This window comes from Misgurnus anguillicaudatus, chromosome 13, assembly GCF_027580225.2.
Source record: "Misgurnus anguillicaudatus chromosome 13, ASM2758022v2, whole genome shotgun sequence".
Classification (NCBI taxonomy): Eukaryota; Metazoa; Chordata; class Actinopteri; order Cypriniformes; family Cobitidae; genus Misgurnus; species Misgurnus anguillicaudatus.
Genome location: NC_073349.2, coordinates 19,029,346 through 19,046,457, shown reverse-complemented (window position 1 = coordinate 19,046,457; position 17,112 = coordinate 19,029,346). Strand labels below are relative to the sequence as shown.

At 36.7% G+C, this 17,112-nt stretch overlaps 1 protein-coding gene across 2 annotated transcripts in view; it reads right to left on the bottom strand.

The window, feature by feature from the left end:
* Nucleotides 1-139: 139 nt before the first annotated feature.
* rbms2b (RNA binding motif, single stranded interacting protein 2b) overlaps nucleotides 140-17,112 on the bottom strand; it is a 40,410-nt gene continuing 23,437 nt past the window's right edge. Inside the window, exons 5-14 of one of the 2 annotated variants that reach the window (XM_073875303.1) lie at nucleotides 8,309-8,466; nucleotides 8,039-8,118; nucleotides 7,814-7,923; nucleotides 7,534-7,580; nucleotides 7,310-7,403; nucleotides 5,913-5,963; nucleotides 5,725-5,835; nucleotides 5,370-5,450; nucleotides 5,203-5,279; nucleotides 140-1,146 (exon numbers count right to left, since the gene is read on the bottom strand). In XM_073875303.1, coding sequence (XP_073731404.1) covers nucleotides 1,107-1,146; nucleotides 5,203-5,279; nucleotides 5,370-5,450; nucleotides 5,725-5,835; nucleotides 5,913-5,963; nucleotides 7,310-7,403; nucleotides 7,534-7,580; nucleotides 7,814-7,923; nucleotides 8,039-8,118; nucleotides 8,309-8,466 — 849 coding nt within the window. In that variant the 3' untranslated portion in view covers nucleotides 140-1,106. Of the gene's footprint in view, nucleotides 1,147-5,202; nucleotides 5,288-5,369; nucleotides 5,451-5,724; nucleotides 5,836-5,912; nucleotides 5,964-7,309; nucleotides 7,404-7,533; nucleotides 7,581-7,813; nucleotides 7,924-8,038; nucleotides 8,119-8,308; nucleotides 8,467-17,112 lie in introns of both variants that reach the window. The other variant, XM_055187726.2, reaches the window with a different exon arrangement.

Sequence of the window (17,112 nt, the reverse complement as noted above, 5' to 3'; positions counted from 1 at the left end):
ATTTCATCAACTTTTTGACCTTTATCTCCCTGTTCATTGAATTTAAATTTATATATTGGCACAAAACAAATATTGCAGTTTATTGTACCTCATAAAATGGAAAATGAGTGTTTCACTAGAAAGGAAAGATCGCTCTTAGTTTTCATTATATTGCATTTTTATATCGGGGCAAAGCCCAACAAACACGCTCCTCATTATTAAAGTTTACCAAGGCAAGGAAAAATGTACAGGTCTACATAACAACATGGAAGTGGAGCACTCCTTACAATGTGTCAAAGAAAATACATAATTAATGTATGAAGCGGAAAGACAAAACCATTGGCATGAAAACAAAGTCATACAAAAGTTTATCATCGAAATCGCTTCTCTGAAATTTTCCTTTAAAAAAAATCTTCAAATACAAAAATAAATCTCAACATTTAAACAGAGCATGACCTAACTTACAAGATAAAGCAGCATTTTGTAAGGAAAGAAATTTTTCTGAGGAGATGAGGTCTTGGTTTCAAAATTCAGTCGTCTTGTTGGACAAAAATTGGCTTGTAGTAATGCATTTATAATGATCTTGGATACAGCACATTTTTTCTGTAGATCTATCAAAACAACGACTTGGCTGCTGGTTCAAAAGCAGATTCCTCAAAACAGATATTCAAAAAAACGCAGCGAGATCTTTGCAAAAACATTGTTTTTATGTACAAAAATTCCACCTGCAGCAAATATTTTAAAAGCAGTCAACAAAATCCTTTTTTTAAAACAATTTTTTAAAATCAAATTAAAATTATAACGTGGTGCTGTAACATTTCTTTGTTTCATTCTGACTTTGCAGAATGTTTTAGAAAATAAAATTGCAGAAAAATAAAAATTTCTCAAGTGTTTGGAGTGTGTGTGCATTTGTGTGTGTGTGAGTCTTTGTTAAAAAGCTTATTTGCTTTTTGTGAACATGACATTTTTGTAGTCGTAGCTTTCTCCATCCAAGTCTTTAACTCTCACTAAAATAGGTTTAGCTTCATTATCGGTTGAAACAAAAATCACAATAAATGGTGGCATCCCTTCACTTGGAAAGAGCCTTTGCTTCTCATTTATTTTCACAATGTCCATTCCTTTCCATGTCAAGAGACGTGGTTTAATATCCTATGTCCTCCATCACTTCTGGAAATTTAAGGTAAGCAAAAGTACACAATCAGCATACATGCTTGTGAAATAAAAAAAACATAAGTTATCTGGGTTTCCATCCAAACGTGAAACGAGTTTCTTCAAAATTCGCAAGAAAGACAAACAAACAAATGCGAATTAGCTGCGTTTCCATCAAGTTGTTTGAGCGAATGACGGTGTTATTGGTAACCTAGTAACCAACAGTAAACAAAACATTGTACGCGTGGAAAATGGAGACAGGACTGCATAGTCAAAATGTAGCAAGTTATTAATTTATTAGCAGTGTGCTGTAAACAGAAATGGGAATGCAGCACCTTTGATGAAGGCACCAGCAGCACGGACATTGCGACGACGTGGAGACCCAAACATGGCAAAGACATCTTCAGCGGAAACAGCTAGACGGTCAGTCCCGTGGGTTTCGATACGTCGAATTTTATTCGCCATTTCGCATTAGTCAAAAAACACCTAAAGCAAGCAAATTATGGGATTTTTTTTTTTTTTGAGAATTAGTGCATTTTTAATCGAAATTAGGCGTTTCCATCACTCGTTTTTGATGCAAAACTTTTCTAAAAATGCGCATAAAATCATGGCTATGGACACAAAAATCATGAACACAGCTGGGTTTCCATCCAAACGTGCAAAATTAACAAAAAAATAAATTAAAAATAGAAAAACAAAGAAATGCGAGTTAGGTGATTTTCCATTAAGTTGTTTGAGTGAATGAGGCGGTATTGGTAACCTAGTAACCAACAGTAAACAAAACGTGGAAAACAGAGACAGGACGGCATGCAGTCACAATGGGGCACGTTTGTCATTTATTAGCAGTGGAGCTTGTAATTGACAAACAGAATGCTGTTCACAGAAAAGGGTATGCAGCATTTTTGATGAAGGCAGCAAGGACATTGCGACGTCGTCGAGCGTCGAAAGACAACTCCAGCGGAAACAGCTCGACGGTCAGTCCGGTGGGTCCAATGTTCCCTATGTCTGAATAAATTCGGCAAATGCGTTTCCATCTCACATTTTTCGAATTTACTCTTTTTCGCAAAAACCACCTTAAGCGAAATAAACCCTTTTTGCGAATCAATAGATTTTTATCAAATTTTTGTTTGTTGCGATACTTATAAATGCGCATAAAATCATGACGATCCCTTAATTAGCAAAAAAAGTTATGCTCGCTTGAAGTCGTTTTTGACTTATGCGAAAAAGAGTAACCCTCAATTTCCACCGACTGCGGAGCGGCTGCGGATCCGCTGCGGAACGGCGGCGGAGTCAATCGGTTTCCATTCAATTCAATGTGTGTATTTCCACTGACTGCGTTCCGAATCCGTCACAGCTCCGGCCATCCGCAGCCCTCCGGCACAAATACGCAGAGCTTCTATTTTTGACGGATGCCGGACAGCTCCGCAGGGCGGAGCCATGACTTTATCGCGTGATCATACCTGAATTCGCGAGAACTCGTGTTGGGATCTGGGCTGGTTTGTAATAACGTCATAATTCAACGTCATAATGGGCGGAGACAGAACTAGATATCGCGCGATCTTCATGTGAATTTGCGAGAACTCACGGTCCTCGTCACTTCAGCACGCAGCCGCTCTGCAACAAATACGGATCCGGTGGGTATTGGCGGACAGCGGAGTGCGGAGCCGTAACGCAGCCCAGCCGATCTGCAGCCGCTCCGCAGTCGGTGGAAATCCAGGGTGAATGCGAATAATTCTGACGTAGCGAACATTAAACCCACGTGACTGACCGTCCGCTGTCGTTGTCTTTACCATAGATATGTATGGTCTTTACCACATATGGGGCTCGGCGTCGTCGCAATGTATTTGCTGCGAGTGCCTTCATCAAAAATGGTGCGTTTCTTTTTCTGTGCACAGAATTTTTGCAATTACAACCTGCTAATAAATAAATAAATAACTCACCCCATTGTGACTACACGCAGTCCTGTCTCCATTTTCCAAGAGTGTCTTGTTTTGTTTATTGTTGGTTACTAGGCCACCAACACCACCGTCATTCGCCCCAACAACTCAATGGAAAAGCACCTAATTCGCATCTATTTTGATCTCTTTGCGAATTTTTAAAAGATTTCTTCACGTTTGGATGGAAACCCAGCTAATGTGACTTTTCTTAAAAATAGCATCACAATCCGCACAAACTTAAACTTTAGCTTCACGTTAGTGCACGTATGTTTAATTATTTAACTTTCTGTTGAAAATGATGGCGTCATTATTAGCCATGTTTCCATCACCATGATTTTATGCACATTTTGAAAGTATTGCATCAAAAACAAGTGATGGAAAGCACGAATTTCGAGTAAAAATCTCTTGATTCCCAAAAAAGTTTTTACACTCGCTAGAGGTTGTTTTTGATTTATGCAAATAAAACAGTAAACACGAAATATTTGAGATGGAAATGCATTTGCAGAATTAATTTTGATGCTGACCGTCTAGCTGTTTCCCTGCCGTTGTCTTTACCATATGGGGTTCGACGTCGTCGCAATGTATTTTTTCTGTTAGTGCCTTCATCAAAAATCCTTCTTTGCACAGCATTCAGTTTGGCAATTACTGTAATAAATAACTTGCCTCATCGCGACTACAGTCCTGTCGTCTCATTTTTTCAAGCTTGTTTTGTTTACTGTTGGTTACTAGGTTACCAATGCCACCGTCATTCGCTCAAACAACTTGATGGGAAAGCACCTAATTCGCATTTCTTTGTTTTTCTTTATTTGCGAATTTCGAAAAGATTTGCTTCACGTTTGGATACGCTTACATATCAAACAATAGAATAGCCATGTTTTCATCACCATAAAATTATGCGCATTTTGAAGTCGCTTCAAAAACGAGTGAACGCCTTGATTCGCAAAAAGTTTTTACACTCGCTAGAGGTTGTTTTTGATTTATGCAAATAAAAGATTAAATGCAAATAATTTTAGATGGAAACGCATTTGCCGAATTCATTTTGGATGTAGCGAACATATGTATCCAACATAAGCCCACGGAACTGACCATCTAGCTGCTTCCGCTGTCGTCTTTACCATATATGGGACTCGACGTCGTCGCAATACTGCTAGTGCCTAAAATGCTGCATTCTTTCTTCTATGCACAACATTCGCAATTACAAGCTGCACGGTTAATAAATTAATAACTTGCCTCGTTTTGACCACATATAGTCCTATCTCCATTTTCCACCCGTACCTTGTTTTGTTTACTGTTGGTTACTAGGTTACCAAATGCCACCGACCGTCACTCGCTCAAACAACTTCACATTTCGAAAACATTTGCCTCACGTTTGAATACGCTTACATAAATCAAACAATAGACATGTTTCCATTACCATAAATTTATGCACGCAGCACGTTATGTAACGTTATCGCATCAAAAACGCTCGCTTGATGTTGTTTTTGATTTATGCAAATAAAAAAGTAAATGCAAATAATTTGAGATGGAAACGCAACTGCCAAATAAATTTTGATGTAGCGAACATTAAACCCACGGGACTGACCGTACTGTATCCGCTGTCTGTCTTTACCATATATGGTGCTCGACGTCGTCGCAATGTCCTTGCTGCTAGTGCCTTCATCAAAAATGCTGCATTCTTTCTTCTCTGCATAGCATGCAGTTTGGCAATGACAAGCTGCACGGTTAATAATTTAATAACTTGCCCCAATTGTGACGACATACAGTCCTATCTCCATTTTCATACCTTGTTTTGTTTACTGTTGGTTACTAGGTTACCAAATGCCACCGTCATTCGCTCAAACAGCTTGATGGGAAAGCACGTAATTCGCATTTCTTTGTTTTTCTTTTTTTTGAAAATATTTTCTTCACGTTTGGATGGAAACCCAGCTTATGTCTCTTTATGCTTTGTCTGCAACAATAATTTAATCATCTTAATTTGGCTTTTTTCAACAAATATCAATACATCCGATTAATTAGTCAGCATATAAGATAGTTAATTCAACTTTTAATTCAACAGCCCAAATGTCAATACATATAGTTTCCCAGTCATTTTCCATTAAAAACAACAACAAATTCAAAGCAATAAGAAGTAGCTCACCTCTTCACTTGCCATGCTGGTAGGTGTATGTTGTATGATCTGTGGGTGTCTCGATGGCAACCTGCTGCTGCTGAACGCTGTTTTCCTGCATGAGGTCAGCATTACTGACAGTAAATGAATCGAGCTTAAAAACACTTTAAATAATTCATCATGCAAATGTTTCATACCTCTGCTGTAACATTTGAAGGAGGCACTTGGGCATATTGTGGTATGTAGGTCCCTTGCATAGCTGAGTTTGCAGGCATATACTGAGGACAGACAATAAAGCAACATCGCAGTTAAATGCCTATAATCACTGATACTTTACATTAAAGAAATTACATCCACAAACAAAAACAGAGCGGTTGAAATTATTGTCTGTGTTAATGGCACTCACTGTAATTCACCACAGAAAATGATGCTGATTAAATTGTCATGCAAAGTCCTATTTTTTTGTAAAACATCTTTATGATTATATTATAGTCATGATGTTTTTATTTCTATGATATTTGCAGTAAATTCTCTGCAGGCATCTGTACATACCGTGCCTTGACTGCCCAGGGTTAGATGACTGAGCTGCTGTGTGAGAGGCCCTATTATGGCAGTGGGTTGGATGGTCATGGTGTGATCCACTGTGGGTGTGAGGACGGGACCCTGTGAGACAGATGTGGGAAAGTCAGAACGGGACAGAAGCAGGATAATTCTGAGGAAATGGATCAGTGGTTACTTACCGTGGGTTGCATGAGGTAAGACTGGTGATGAAGCCAGGACGGATTGTGTACCTGAAAAACAGGGATTTGTTTATTATAACAAATAGCATTCACATAGCTCAACTGGTAGAGCATTGTGTCAGCAGTGACAAATGTAGTGACAAATAAGTATGATAACAGAAAACACAAATACTGCTAAGATGTACATCTTACGGGTGCTGAATAAAAGCATCTGCCAAGTGTATAAATATAAGTGTAGCACAGTTATAAAAAAAATAGTTCACTATGAATGAAAATTATTGGTATCTCATGAAAAATTCATAATTTTCAAGTTTCTTTTTGTCCTTATTTCTTTTCTTTATGTCTTCACTATGTAAAATGTGTTGCAACAATGCAAAACTTAGAAAAGCGCTAAAGAAATAAGTTTAAATTGAACTGAACTTACTTCTGTCATAATTCGATATGCTTTTACTATAAATATAGACTATAAATATAGTGCATGATTTGTGTGGCATTTTTTGTGCACGTTTGGTCACCTTACTTTTATCCTACTATGGAAGTCAATGGGGCTTCTGATCGGTTTGATTACAAACATTCCTCAAAATATCTTCCTTTTAGTTAATCAGAACAAAGAAATGTATACAAGTTTGTAACAACATGAGAGTAAGTAAATGATGACCGAATTTCCATTTTTGAGGTGAACTATCCCTTTAAGAACTTCCACTTCTGAAAATGTCTGAAAATGTTGACAGACGTTTACATTACATTACTTTTATTCAAAGCAGCTTACATTCAAGCTATAGATTTCATTAGTATGTATTGAACGGGATCGAACCAATGATCCTTACACTGCTAATGTATTTTTTTTAATTAATGTGTTTTTTTTAATTATAGGGGACATGAAAATCAGACTTTTTCCATGTTTAAGTGCTATAATTGAGTCTCCAGTGCTTCTATCAACCTAGAAAATGTGAAAAAGGTCAACCCAGTAACTTAGTTTTGGTAAACCATTCTCTACAAGTACGTGAAGAAATAGGTCACTGAAATTTGGCTCCCCTTGTGATGTCAGAAGGGGATAATCCCGCCCCTTAATCAGCACCATCCAACCACTGCACTGCCATTTAGTGCAGAAATCAACTCATTTGCATTTTAAAGGACACACCCAAAATGATACATTTTTGCTCACACCAACAAAGTGTCAATTTTAACTTGCTATAATAAATTATCTATATGATATTTTGAGCTAAAACTTCACATATGTACTCTGGGGACAACAAAAATGTATTTCACATCTTAATATTGCCTTGTAAAATGTCCCCTTTAATGTAGTGTCATTTTTGTTTTTCAAGGGGAGTACTTCAGATAAAAACATCAAAGCACAACAGTAACAGTGTGGGATCAACCAAAAGAAGTCATACCTGGTAGGTAGATACAGGTGAGTGCATGTATGGAGAGATAGAGGTCTGAGCAATTAGTCTGTTAGGAGCAATGCTGTAGGAAGGAGTGTAAAACCTGTAGGGGGCGACATAGACCCATTTATTAAAGTAAGACCTTTCACCATTGTGTCATATAGTAGATGAAGTACAGCATTTTTTGGAATTAAGCAGTATTTCCATTGTTGAGTGATAAACTGCAAACCCACCCATTTTGTAATGCAGGGGTAGGGTCATATGTTAGCGTCATCCCACCCTATATGCATGTGAGAGAAAGAGAGACAAGTTATGATTTAAATGTATATTTCACCCAAAAATTAACTCTTAAATCCTTTCTTTTGTCAATACAATACACAAGAATACATTTTACTTTGGTCTTACAAGAATGAAAAGTCTTGATTTAGAATGTGGGCGAATTTTTCATTTTTGGCCAAATAATTCTTTTATAATAAAAAGACGTGTGACAATGAAGAAAAGCAGTACTCATACAGTCTCGCCCTCTCTCAGCCATTGACGCCCATTCTGATGATATTTCCCCTGGTTCTGACGCTTCTTCTGTCCTCCATCCGCAAATTTACACAGCAAGGGTTCTGTAGGCACTAAGGGCAAACACATCAAGCTCTCATAGTCGATCGGTCATAATAATGCAGTAAACATAATAGCCAAAATACAATCAAACTATTCAGGCCGTACGGAAACGCAGAGAATTGGTACCTGCCACTCCAGGAGGAGTCTTGATGTATTTGCCATTAAAATGCTGAATGATGGCCTCACATTTCTCAGTCGATTCCATCCTTATAGAGAATAATGCATAATTAATCACATGTTAACATTGATGATAACGTCAGATTATATGTACGAGTCTCCAGCAGGGGCAGAAATCAACCAGGGCTCGGATATGCCAACGAAATTAGTAAAAGTGCCAGAGATAATGTTTCTAGAAGTAAAAATACCTCTAAATTGTAGCAATTTGATGAGGCATACCTGGCGAATCCCACTCCACGGCTGGTGCCGTTTGCGTCACGTAAGATGCGTGTGGAGATCACTTGACTGAAGGGTTTCAGCATGCTCTCTAACTCCTGCTCGTCCATAGACAGAGGCAGGTTGGAGATGTATAGGTTAGTGGGGTCCTGTTCCTGTTGCTAGAGGACACAGAGAAGAGAAATGTCATATTAATTCTGCAGATTCTCGAACATCAGTGTCAAATGAGAATATAAAATACAAATATCATAGTTTTGTTTATTTACATATTACTTTTAATGTTTTTCACTTGTACTATCCTGGAACTAAAAAAAACAATGGAAAGATTGTGAAGGAGTTTCCACAGGGTAAAAACTGCTGACCCAGCAGCCATGTGTACTGATGTGGTGTGTGTGGGAGATCTGAAAGATAAAATGCTCTCGTACAAAAATGAAATATAAGGTTTATCTTGTAATCGTGGTCAGCAGTGGACAGTTTTACAGTGAAAGTCAACTAAGCATAGTGTTCCGCATATCTCAATTGGTTAAGCGTTGTGTTAGCAGCCCATGTTTGATACTGATAAAAATGTACTTTGAATGTAAAGCATATATTTAAAAGGACATTCCACTTTTTTTCTTTTAATTTTCCAGCTCCCATAGAGTTAAATATTTGATTTTTACTGTTTTGAGATCCATTCAGCTGATCTCCGGGTCTGGCGCTTGCACTTTTGGCATAGCTTGGCGTAATTCATTGAATCTGATTGTACCATTAGCATCGCGCTAAAAAATAACCAAAGAGTTTCGATATTTTTCCTATTTAAAACTTGACTCTTCTGTAGTTACATCGTGTACGAAGACCGACGGAAAATTAAAAGTTGTGATTTCTAGGCAGATATGGCTAGGAACTATACTCTCATTTTGGCGTAATAATCAAGGACTTTGCTGCCGTAACATGGCTGCAGCAGGCGTAGTGATATTACACACTGCCCGAAAATAGTCCCCTGCTATTAAAAGTAGCCAAGGCGACTATTTTCGGGCAGTGTGTGTAATATCACTACGCCTGCTGCAGCAATGTTACAGCAGCAGAGTCACACGCCAGTTTGAGAGTATAGTTCCTAGCCATATCTGCTGAGAAAATCGCAACTTTTAATTTTCTGTCGGTCTTAGTACACGATGTAACTACAGAAGAGTCAAGTTTTAAATAAGAAAAATATTGAAACTCTTTGGTTATTTTGTAGCGCGATGCTAATGGTCTAATCAGATTCAATGGATTGTGCTAAGCTATGCTAAAAGTGCTAACGCCAGACCCGGAGATCAGCTGAATGGATTCCCAAATGGTTAGAATCAAATGTTTAACTCTAGGGGAGCTGGAAAATGAGCATATTTTCAAAAAAAGTGGAATGTCCCTTTAAAATAAAACTTTGCCATTTTGCCCCCGTATTTGTCAGGTATTATGTTTTTTTTAGATAAAAAGTGTCAAAGTGACTTTTCAAGGCCTATACTGAGCCAGCTAATTACCATATAAACACCTAATTAGCTTCATTTGAAGCTGAAAGTATGGCAGCACATATGCAAACAGCACACAGTGGCACCTCTTCTTAGCAGGCACACAAAACTTGTGTTTGGCAGATCACGCAGATCCTGTGGTAAGCAAGGGCAGGAGGTTTTATTTCAGTGTCTCAAAACCCCTTAATCATATTACGCAGCTGAAATTAATTTTGTTCGTTACCATTGAAGCATGAGTTAAGTTACCTGCATAAACAAATCAGACAGGCCGTAAAGATAGCTGCAAGATAGCAAGCCTCCGATTCACCTTGCTGCTGCTTTGCATATTCATTGCTTTGGTGTGCAGATGAGATAAAAATTATAAGCCGTAAATGCATTAGCAGTTCATCTCGCCATCATGAATAATGAATGTATAATTGCAGTGACCTGCGATGAAGGTGATCTCTTCTATACTGATCTAATCGGCACTTGAGATGGGCGGGTGAATCTTATTAAACTTTTGAGAACATTTCAGAGTTATCGTATTTTTCCTAAAAACTAAATTAATCAGTAATTACATTTCACTTAAAGTAAATTAAGTTTATTTTAGGACTATTGAGATTTTGACATATGTGCACAACTGCTACCCACTACCATTCTCATTATTGCAATACAAAGACAGGTCTTTTTTGTTAATGTAATGTAAAAATGAATTACAGTGTATTAGCATTGTATTTGTTAATACTAAATATAATATTTATATAATAATATTTATACATCATGATAGTAAAATATAATTTTTCTTTAAAAGTGCCAAAGAATGCATTGAAATAACATGTTAGATGCACGTGTGGTGACGCGATTACGCACTTTACTTCCGGTTTCTGTTTGTTTATTGGTCTGACTAGTTGCTAAACTAAACCCTTGAACAAATACCTCGATGAAAATAACAAATGTTTTGGTGTTCTAGGTAATCTACGCGTTGTTTATTTTGCTTGTTATATAAATAAACTACTTTAAAAGGACTTTGTTTTTTATTTGAAGAATTGGGTTCCAAAACGCGATAAACGCCATTTTAAAAAAATCAGTTACTGACAAAATCAGTACTATATTAGGTCAATATTTAAAAATAAATTCTTAATTTTACGCAAAATACAATTTCCGCCGTGTTATTCTGTCATCTTTTCTCGCTTTTTCCCAAAACGCAATAAACGCCACTCTTCCTTTTCTACAGAATGCAATAAATCCACTCAACAAATCACAGCGCACCATTCCACGCATTGTAAACAAACAATGGCGGCGCGTTGAGTACACAGACTCCACGTTTTCCTAATATTGTACTTCGTGATCAACAAACAAACAAAAACAAAATTATAGTTTAATGGCATTGCTAAACCTGTGGTGGTTTTCTGTGGCGAGAAAAGAAACGTAAGCCAACATCTAAAAATTTACGTAAGAGGCACTCGGGAGACGTAAAATGTCGGTTGCTTGTTCCCCGACAGCATCAAGCTTCTCTCATGCCAACACACTGACCCCAGGGGATCTTATAAAAACTTTTATTTTACGCGAAGCCAACGAAAATCAAGCAGGACCAAACATTTTACAGCTGATCGCTGTCAAAAAAGTTCAGCGCCGACGTCCCAAGTAGCCAAAAGTGTTTTGATCAATGCCATTAATGTTAATTTTTTTTAATCAGTGTATACCACTAGCCAACTAAATGAATATAACATGGCAAAGATAAATGCACATTTATATATTGATTCAATAGATTTATAGCATTTGAAAAAAAAACTTGTCATGGATTTATTGCATTTTGTGGAAAAAATAATTAGTTTTTATAATAAATCTTTGAAAATCAAATTATGGATTTGAATTTTAAATGTTATTATAACCTAAAGATGCTATGTGATAGTTTGTAACAGAAAATAGTGGTTTTCATCTCGTCACTTTCTTGGTATAGAACACGTTTTTACAAAAATTAGTCAAAAAAACTCTTCATTTATTCTTAGCAGAGTTTACTGGAAGTTACGTGTTGACCACGAAAGCCGCTTGTTTATGTTGTTACTGCTGAAACCGTCTATACGCGGATCTATGAATATGCTAATTAGTCCCCATCTCTACTCAATTGCACAGCTCAGACCATATATATAAATATGCAAAATACTCCCCACCTCCACTCTTTCGCACCACTTCAGACCATAGATCTATAAGTAAAGAGATGCTACATTCGGCAGTTTCAGACACATAACCGCTACTGTAAGTCCGGTTTCATACAATGCATACGTGAACTGCCTGTTTGCAGCACTCTTTTTTTAGCGCTGATTTCAAAATGCGGGAATAAGGCTGTCTTTGGAAAACTCAGCAATACTCAGTAATGGTGTTCAATGATGAATTTGCACATGGCCCGTCTTAAAGGTGCAGTGTGTAAATTTTAGCGGCATCTAGTGGTAAGGTTGCGAATTGCAACCAACGGCTCAGTCCACTGCTCACCCTTCGCTTTTGAAACGCATTGAGAAGCTACGGGAGCCACCACCGAACAAACATGTCATTGTCGGAGACAACTTAGCAAAATGGCTTCTGTAGAAAAATGGCGGCACAAAATGGTGACTTCCACGTAAGGGGACCCTTGGTGTATATAGATAAATACGGCTCATTCTCAGGTAATAAAAACATCACGGTTCATTATAAAAAGGTCTTTATACACCCCTGAAAATATAGTTTTGTATATTATTTTGCATTTCTGTCAAGAGATCCTTCTAGATATTACACACTGCACCTTTAAAGCATATTTAAAAAAACAGCACATAGACATATAAACAACAATAAAAACTTGATTTTCACCACAGTGGGACTTTAAATGTAAAAAAACTGAAAAAGTAAGTTTATAAAAGGAAAACTATGTGTATACAGTAATAAGAAGCTAAAAAATTATCATTAAAATAAGGGTAATTTGTTTACCATTTAAATTTACATATACAATTATCATAGAAAAACATCCTGATGGTCTTAAAAGTAGTTTTTATTTCCTTTATGCAAAATTTTGACATTTTAAATTTGGTGCAATATGACCTTGACATGTTTTTAAGAGATTCATCTACCTTTTCCCGTAAATAGCAAGAGGAAAATTCATCACAACCGCCGCAGAAACAGACGTAATAGACTCTTAAATAGGTCAGGTCGCTAAAAGATTTGAAAGAGCTGTAATTAAGACCTGGGGCTGGTGATGTGAAGGGGAAGAGCTAAAGGTCGCCCATTCACGCTGATACGCAGCTTAAATACTCAACATAAACTTCAAGAGAAAGCTGAAGATAAAGGTGAAAAATCAGTGATGAAGGCGCATGTCACTACAAAGGGCAGGTCTGAGAGATAGAGCAGAGCCGTGTGAGCGGTTGGAGCCGTGTCGGGCTGCAGGGTTATAGTACGCGATGGAGGGCGTGCGGCTCTGCCAGCCAAGCTGCTCAGACAGTGACTCAGCCATGAGTGAAAGAAAACACACAATCTCTTTGAGAAGCAGGAGAACCAAGCAGGAGCAAAATCACGACGGACTCTCCTCGGGCACTTTAAACTCCTCTCAATTACTCAGTGCATGAGCCTAATGGCGACACCAGCTCCATTTTCATGGCTCAACACCCACAGACAGGCCGAGTGTTAGGTAAAATAATTGTGCCGTCCTACACCTTGATGACTGCCGGCAATTACTTTCAACATTAATTGGTTTCCATTTTAGATAGCTGGGGATGTTGTGTGTGGGCTGAGTACAGGCAGGTCTATTACAGATCATTTGTTAAAGACAAGAACTACTAGTCCAAGACAGCAATGACTCTATTAGATGTCATTAGCAATGACATCTCTCAGTGACTATATTACAACTAAATTTGTTAGTAAAGAAAATGTGTTGCTTGTGTTAAACTCACCGCCACAAAACAAAGGGCAGTTGTTAGGGTGTAGCTATGTGTTGAATCTATGCCCTTTTTGGTAACACTTTATTTGAAGGGGTGTTCATAAGACTGACATGACACCTTCATAATCATTACATGACACGTGTCATGAACATGAAGGAGATTTTTATGACAACTGTCATTAAGTGTCATTTGTTCAATTATGTCATTTTTAATGCAAAGATGACATTATTTGAAATGTCTTTGTTATGACAACTTGACATAAACCAATACAACATAACTGGTCATAAATCTGTCATAAACATGACATAGCAGAATAATTATCAAACTTAAAAACTGCCTAGCTTTATGGGTTAGCATTACATTAAACTGTCATTTAAATATCAAGTGTTAATACGCTTTCAAATTGTTTTATAACAGCATCATGAATATTTTTCTAGACCTCAACTACAGTGGTACAAATTGAACTTGCCATTTAAATGTCAGTTAGTGTTAGTACTATGTCAAATAAATTCAAATACCTTAACAAAATGAAACAGACACGTCAAAAGATTATGCTTAACTTTACGTATGTGCACAGTACATAAAAAACTGACAACTAACAGAACTTGTTCTTCCTCACACAGAGGGTACTGAAATTTTCTGACAGAAGAAAAAACTAACAAAACATTTAATGAATTTAATGTAATGAACTGTTTTTGCGTGATATGTTTTTTTTTGTGCAAACTGTTTTCATTGATATGGCCCCAACGCTGCATGGCTTAACCCATTATTGTACTGTTTTCATTTAATTTTAAGTGAAACAGTCTCCAAATGTAATAAAATACAATTTTATCAATTTTAATTATTATTATTATTCGATGGTTGCCTTTATTTCTCTAACACCTGGAGGAAACGTAAAAAACATGAAGAATATTTATGACGCTGTTATAAAACTATTTGACAGAGTATTAACACTTAATGACTTTTGAATGACAAATAATATTTGTACCACTGTAGTTGAGGTCAAGAAAAATATTCATGACGCTGTTATAAAACTATAAGACAGAGTATTAACTCTTAATGACATTTTTAATGACAAATGCAATTTGTATCACTGGTAAAAAGTGGTCAGTTATGTTATCTTGGAAATGTCAAGTTGTCATGACAAGCTATAATGTATTGGTTAATGTCAAGTTGTCATAACAAAGACATCTCAAACAATGTCATCTTTGCATTAAAAATGACATAATTGAACAAATGACACTTAATGACAGTTGACATTAACATGTATAGCATGTGTAAAAGGTGTCATGTCAGTCTTGAACACCCCTTCAAGTAAGTGTTACCCACTTTTTTCCTGCGCACACGTTTGTGAGTCATATCCAAACCATGCCATGTTGCAGAAAAAATAGAGTCACTTCAAACTTGCAATGTAAATGCGGCCTAAGGTCCTATATACTTGAATGGGGAAACACAGATAAACATTTACACAACATATTTCCAAGCAACAATTAAACCCGACATCAGCTGTATCATAACTTTCGCTTCTTATGCTTAAATTTTTCAAGGTCATTTTAGCTACTGTGCATGAGCACAGGTTGGAAAGCGCCTCACGTGACTCTGTATAGACCATTTGCGTGTTTGCAAACAGAGATGGTGTTTTTTGTGGCAGAAAGTGGCAGCTCTGCAGTAGCGGTGTGAAGTGTTTTGGCGTTAAAATGTGATTGTTATGGATCCGGTGTCATGTCGAAGTCTATTTCCCCTATGTTTACCTTTAGTGTAATGTTTCTTATAGCGTTTGTATCACGTTGCATTTATTTTTTAGATAAATTAAAAGTTTAAATGGCTTGGCTACTGATATATGTGCATGTATGTAATGTATATGTATTGTTCTTTATTGGTAAATTTAAAAAATAGTGAATCGCTAAAGTACATATAAAAACTAAGCAATACTATCATGTATTCTATATAATACCATTTATTAAATATTTCATCATTTTCCTTTTTTCTTTTATTTCTTCCGTATATATATATATATAGCTTTCATGTTTGTTCTAAAGTAAAACTTTGTTATTATAAAACTATTATGTTAACATACAAATTAATATGCATAGGCCTGTTTATATATTATTATACAACAGTTCTTTCTGGTTCTCGAATCTGATTGGCTAAGATTGGCTAAGATTGGCTAAGATTGCCTCCAGCACTCGGCCTACGGCCTCGTGCCTCTGGCCTAATCACAGCCGTGATGATATAGAGCTATATCATACTCCTACTCGAGCGACATTGCTTAAATAACACTTCACATCATGTGTGTGTTATATTTATATATTTATTAAGCATGTAAACATAATAATTTTAGAACAAACAGGAAGAAGACATAGGCTAAGATATAAGGTAAAAAGAAATTATAGAAAACTGAAAAATTATGAAATATTTAATAAATTGTAATATTATTGTTTTTTTAGTATAACCCATTCAAATCTTTCTAAAATAAATTATAAACGTAGCGTGATGGAAACGCTTTAAGAAACACATAGAGGAATCAGACTTCGACAGAACACCGGATATCTTCTCTAATTATTTTCTATTCCAATTATTAAAAGATTTCCAAATGATTTCAGCACTCCAGTCTGTCGGGTTGAGGGCTTATTGCAACCATAAACACCTACGTTTATCTTCAAATGGTGTCTTCGATGACAGTATATACTATAAAAATGAAAGCCATCTTTTTTGGCATTCCTTTTCTGACACTCAACAGCACAACAATAGATTTTCTAGTGAGTTATCTTGCTCGTTTCACTTGTGTCTAATTCATTTCCACTGTTTTTCTGCCACCACATTGCGCCCGGAGCTTGCAGTGATGTAACTGTGACGTCTACTCGCAAAAGGTCTATAGAGCCCCTCCCACTGACAAGCATCCGTCTTTATCAATTGATGATTGGCTCTTTTAACTGAAAGGCGGGACCTCCGGCGTCAGTTAGGCCATATTGAGCGCTGCAATGTCCCCTATTTATAGTAACAGCAGTGCCCAATCTTTGTTATGTTCAAGTTATGTTCAAAAATGTTATAATAACATTTACATGCATTTAAATGTGTTCACTTAGCTGTCAATCCATTCAAGTCCCCAAATGAATCTAAACTGAATGTTTTTAGCATCTGGTATGAATAGGTTAACTTTAATGATATTTATGTCATAAGTGTGCTCTAGACAAATTTTATATTAAGAAGAAATAAGCATTCCAAAATTAAACTCTTTCACATACACCAATATGGATCAATGATTTTACAATGACATTCTGCAGTTTAGCTTCTTATCAGATTCCAGGCAGTGATGTAAAGGAATGCTATTGGTGTTTTAAAATGAGAGTAGACGTTCAATATGTCCCACCCTAAAGAGCTCATTGTAGTTGTGCGTACGTTCTCACCATCGCAAACGGAAATACCTATGACGCACTTTTTT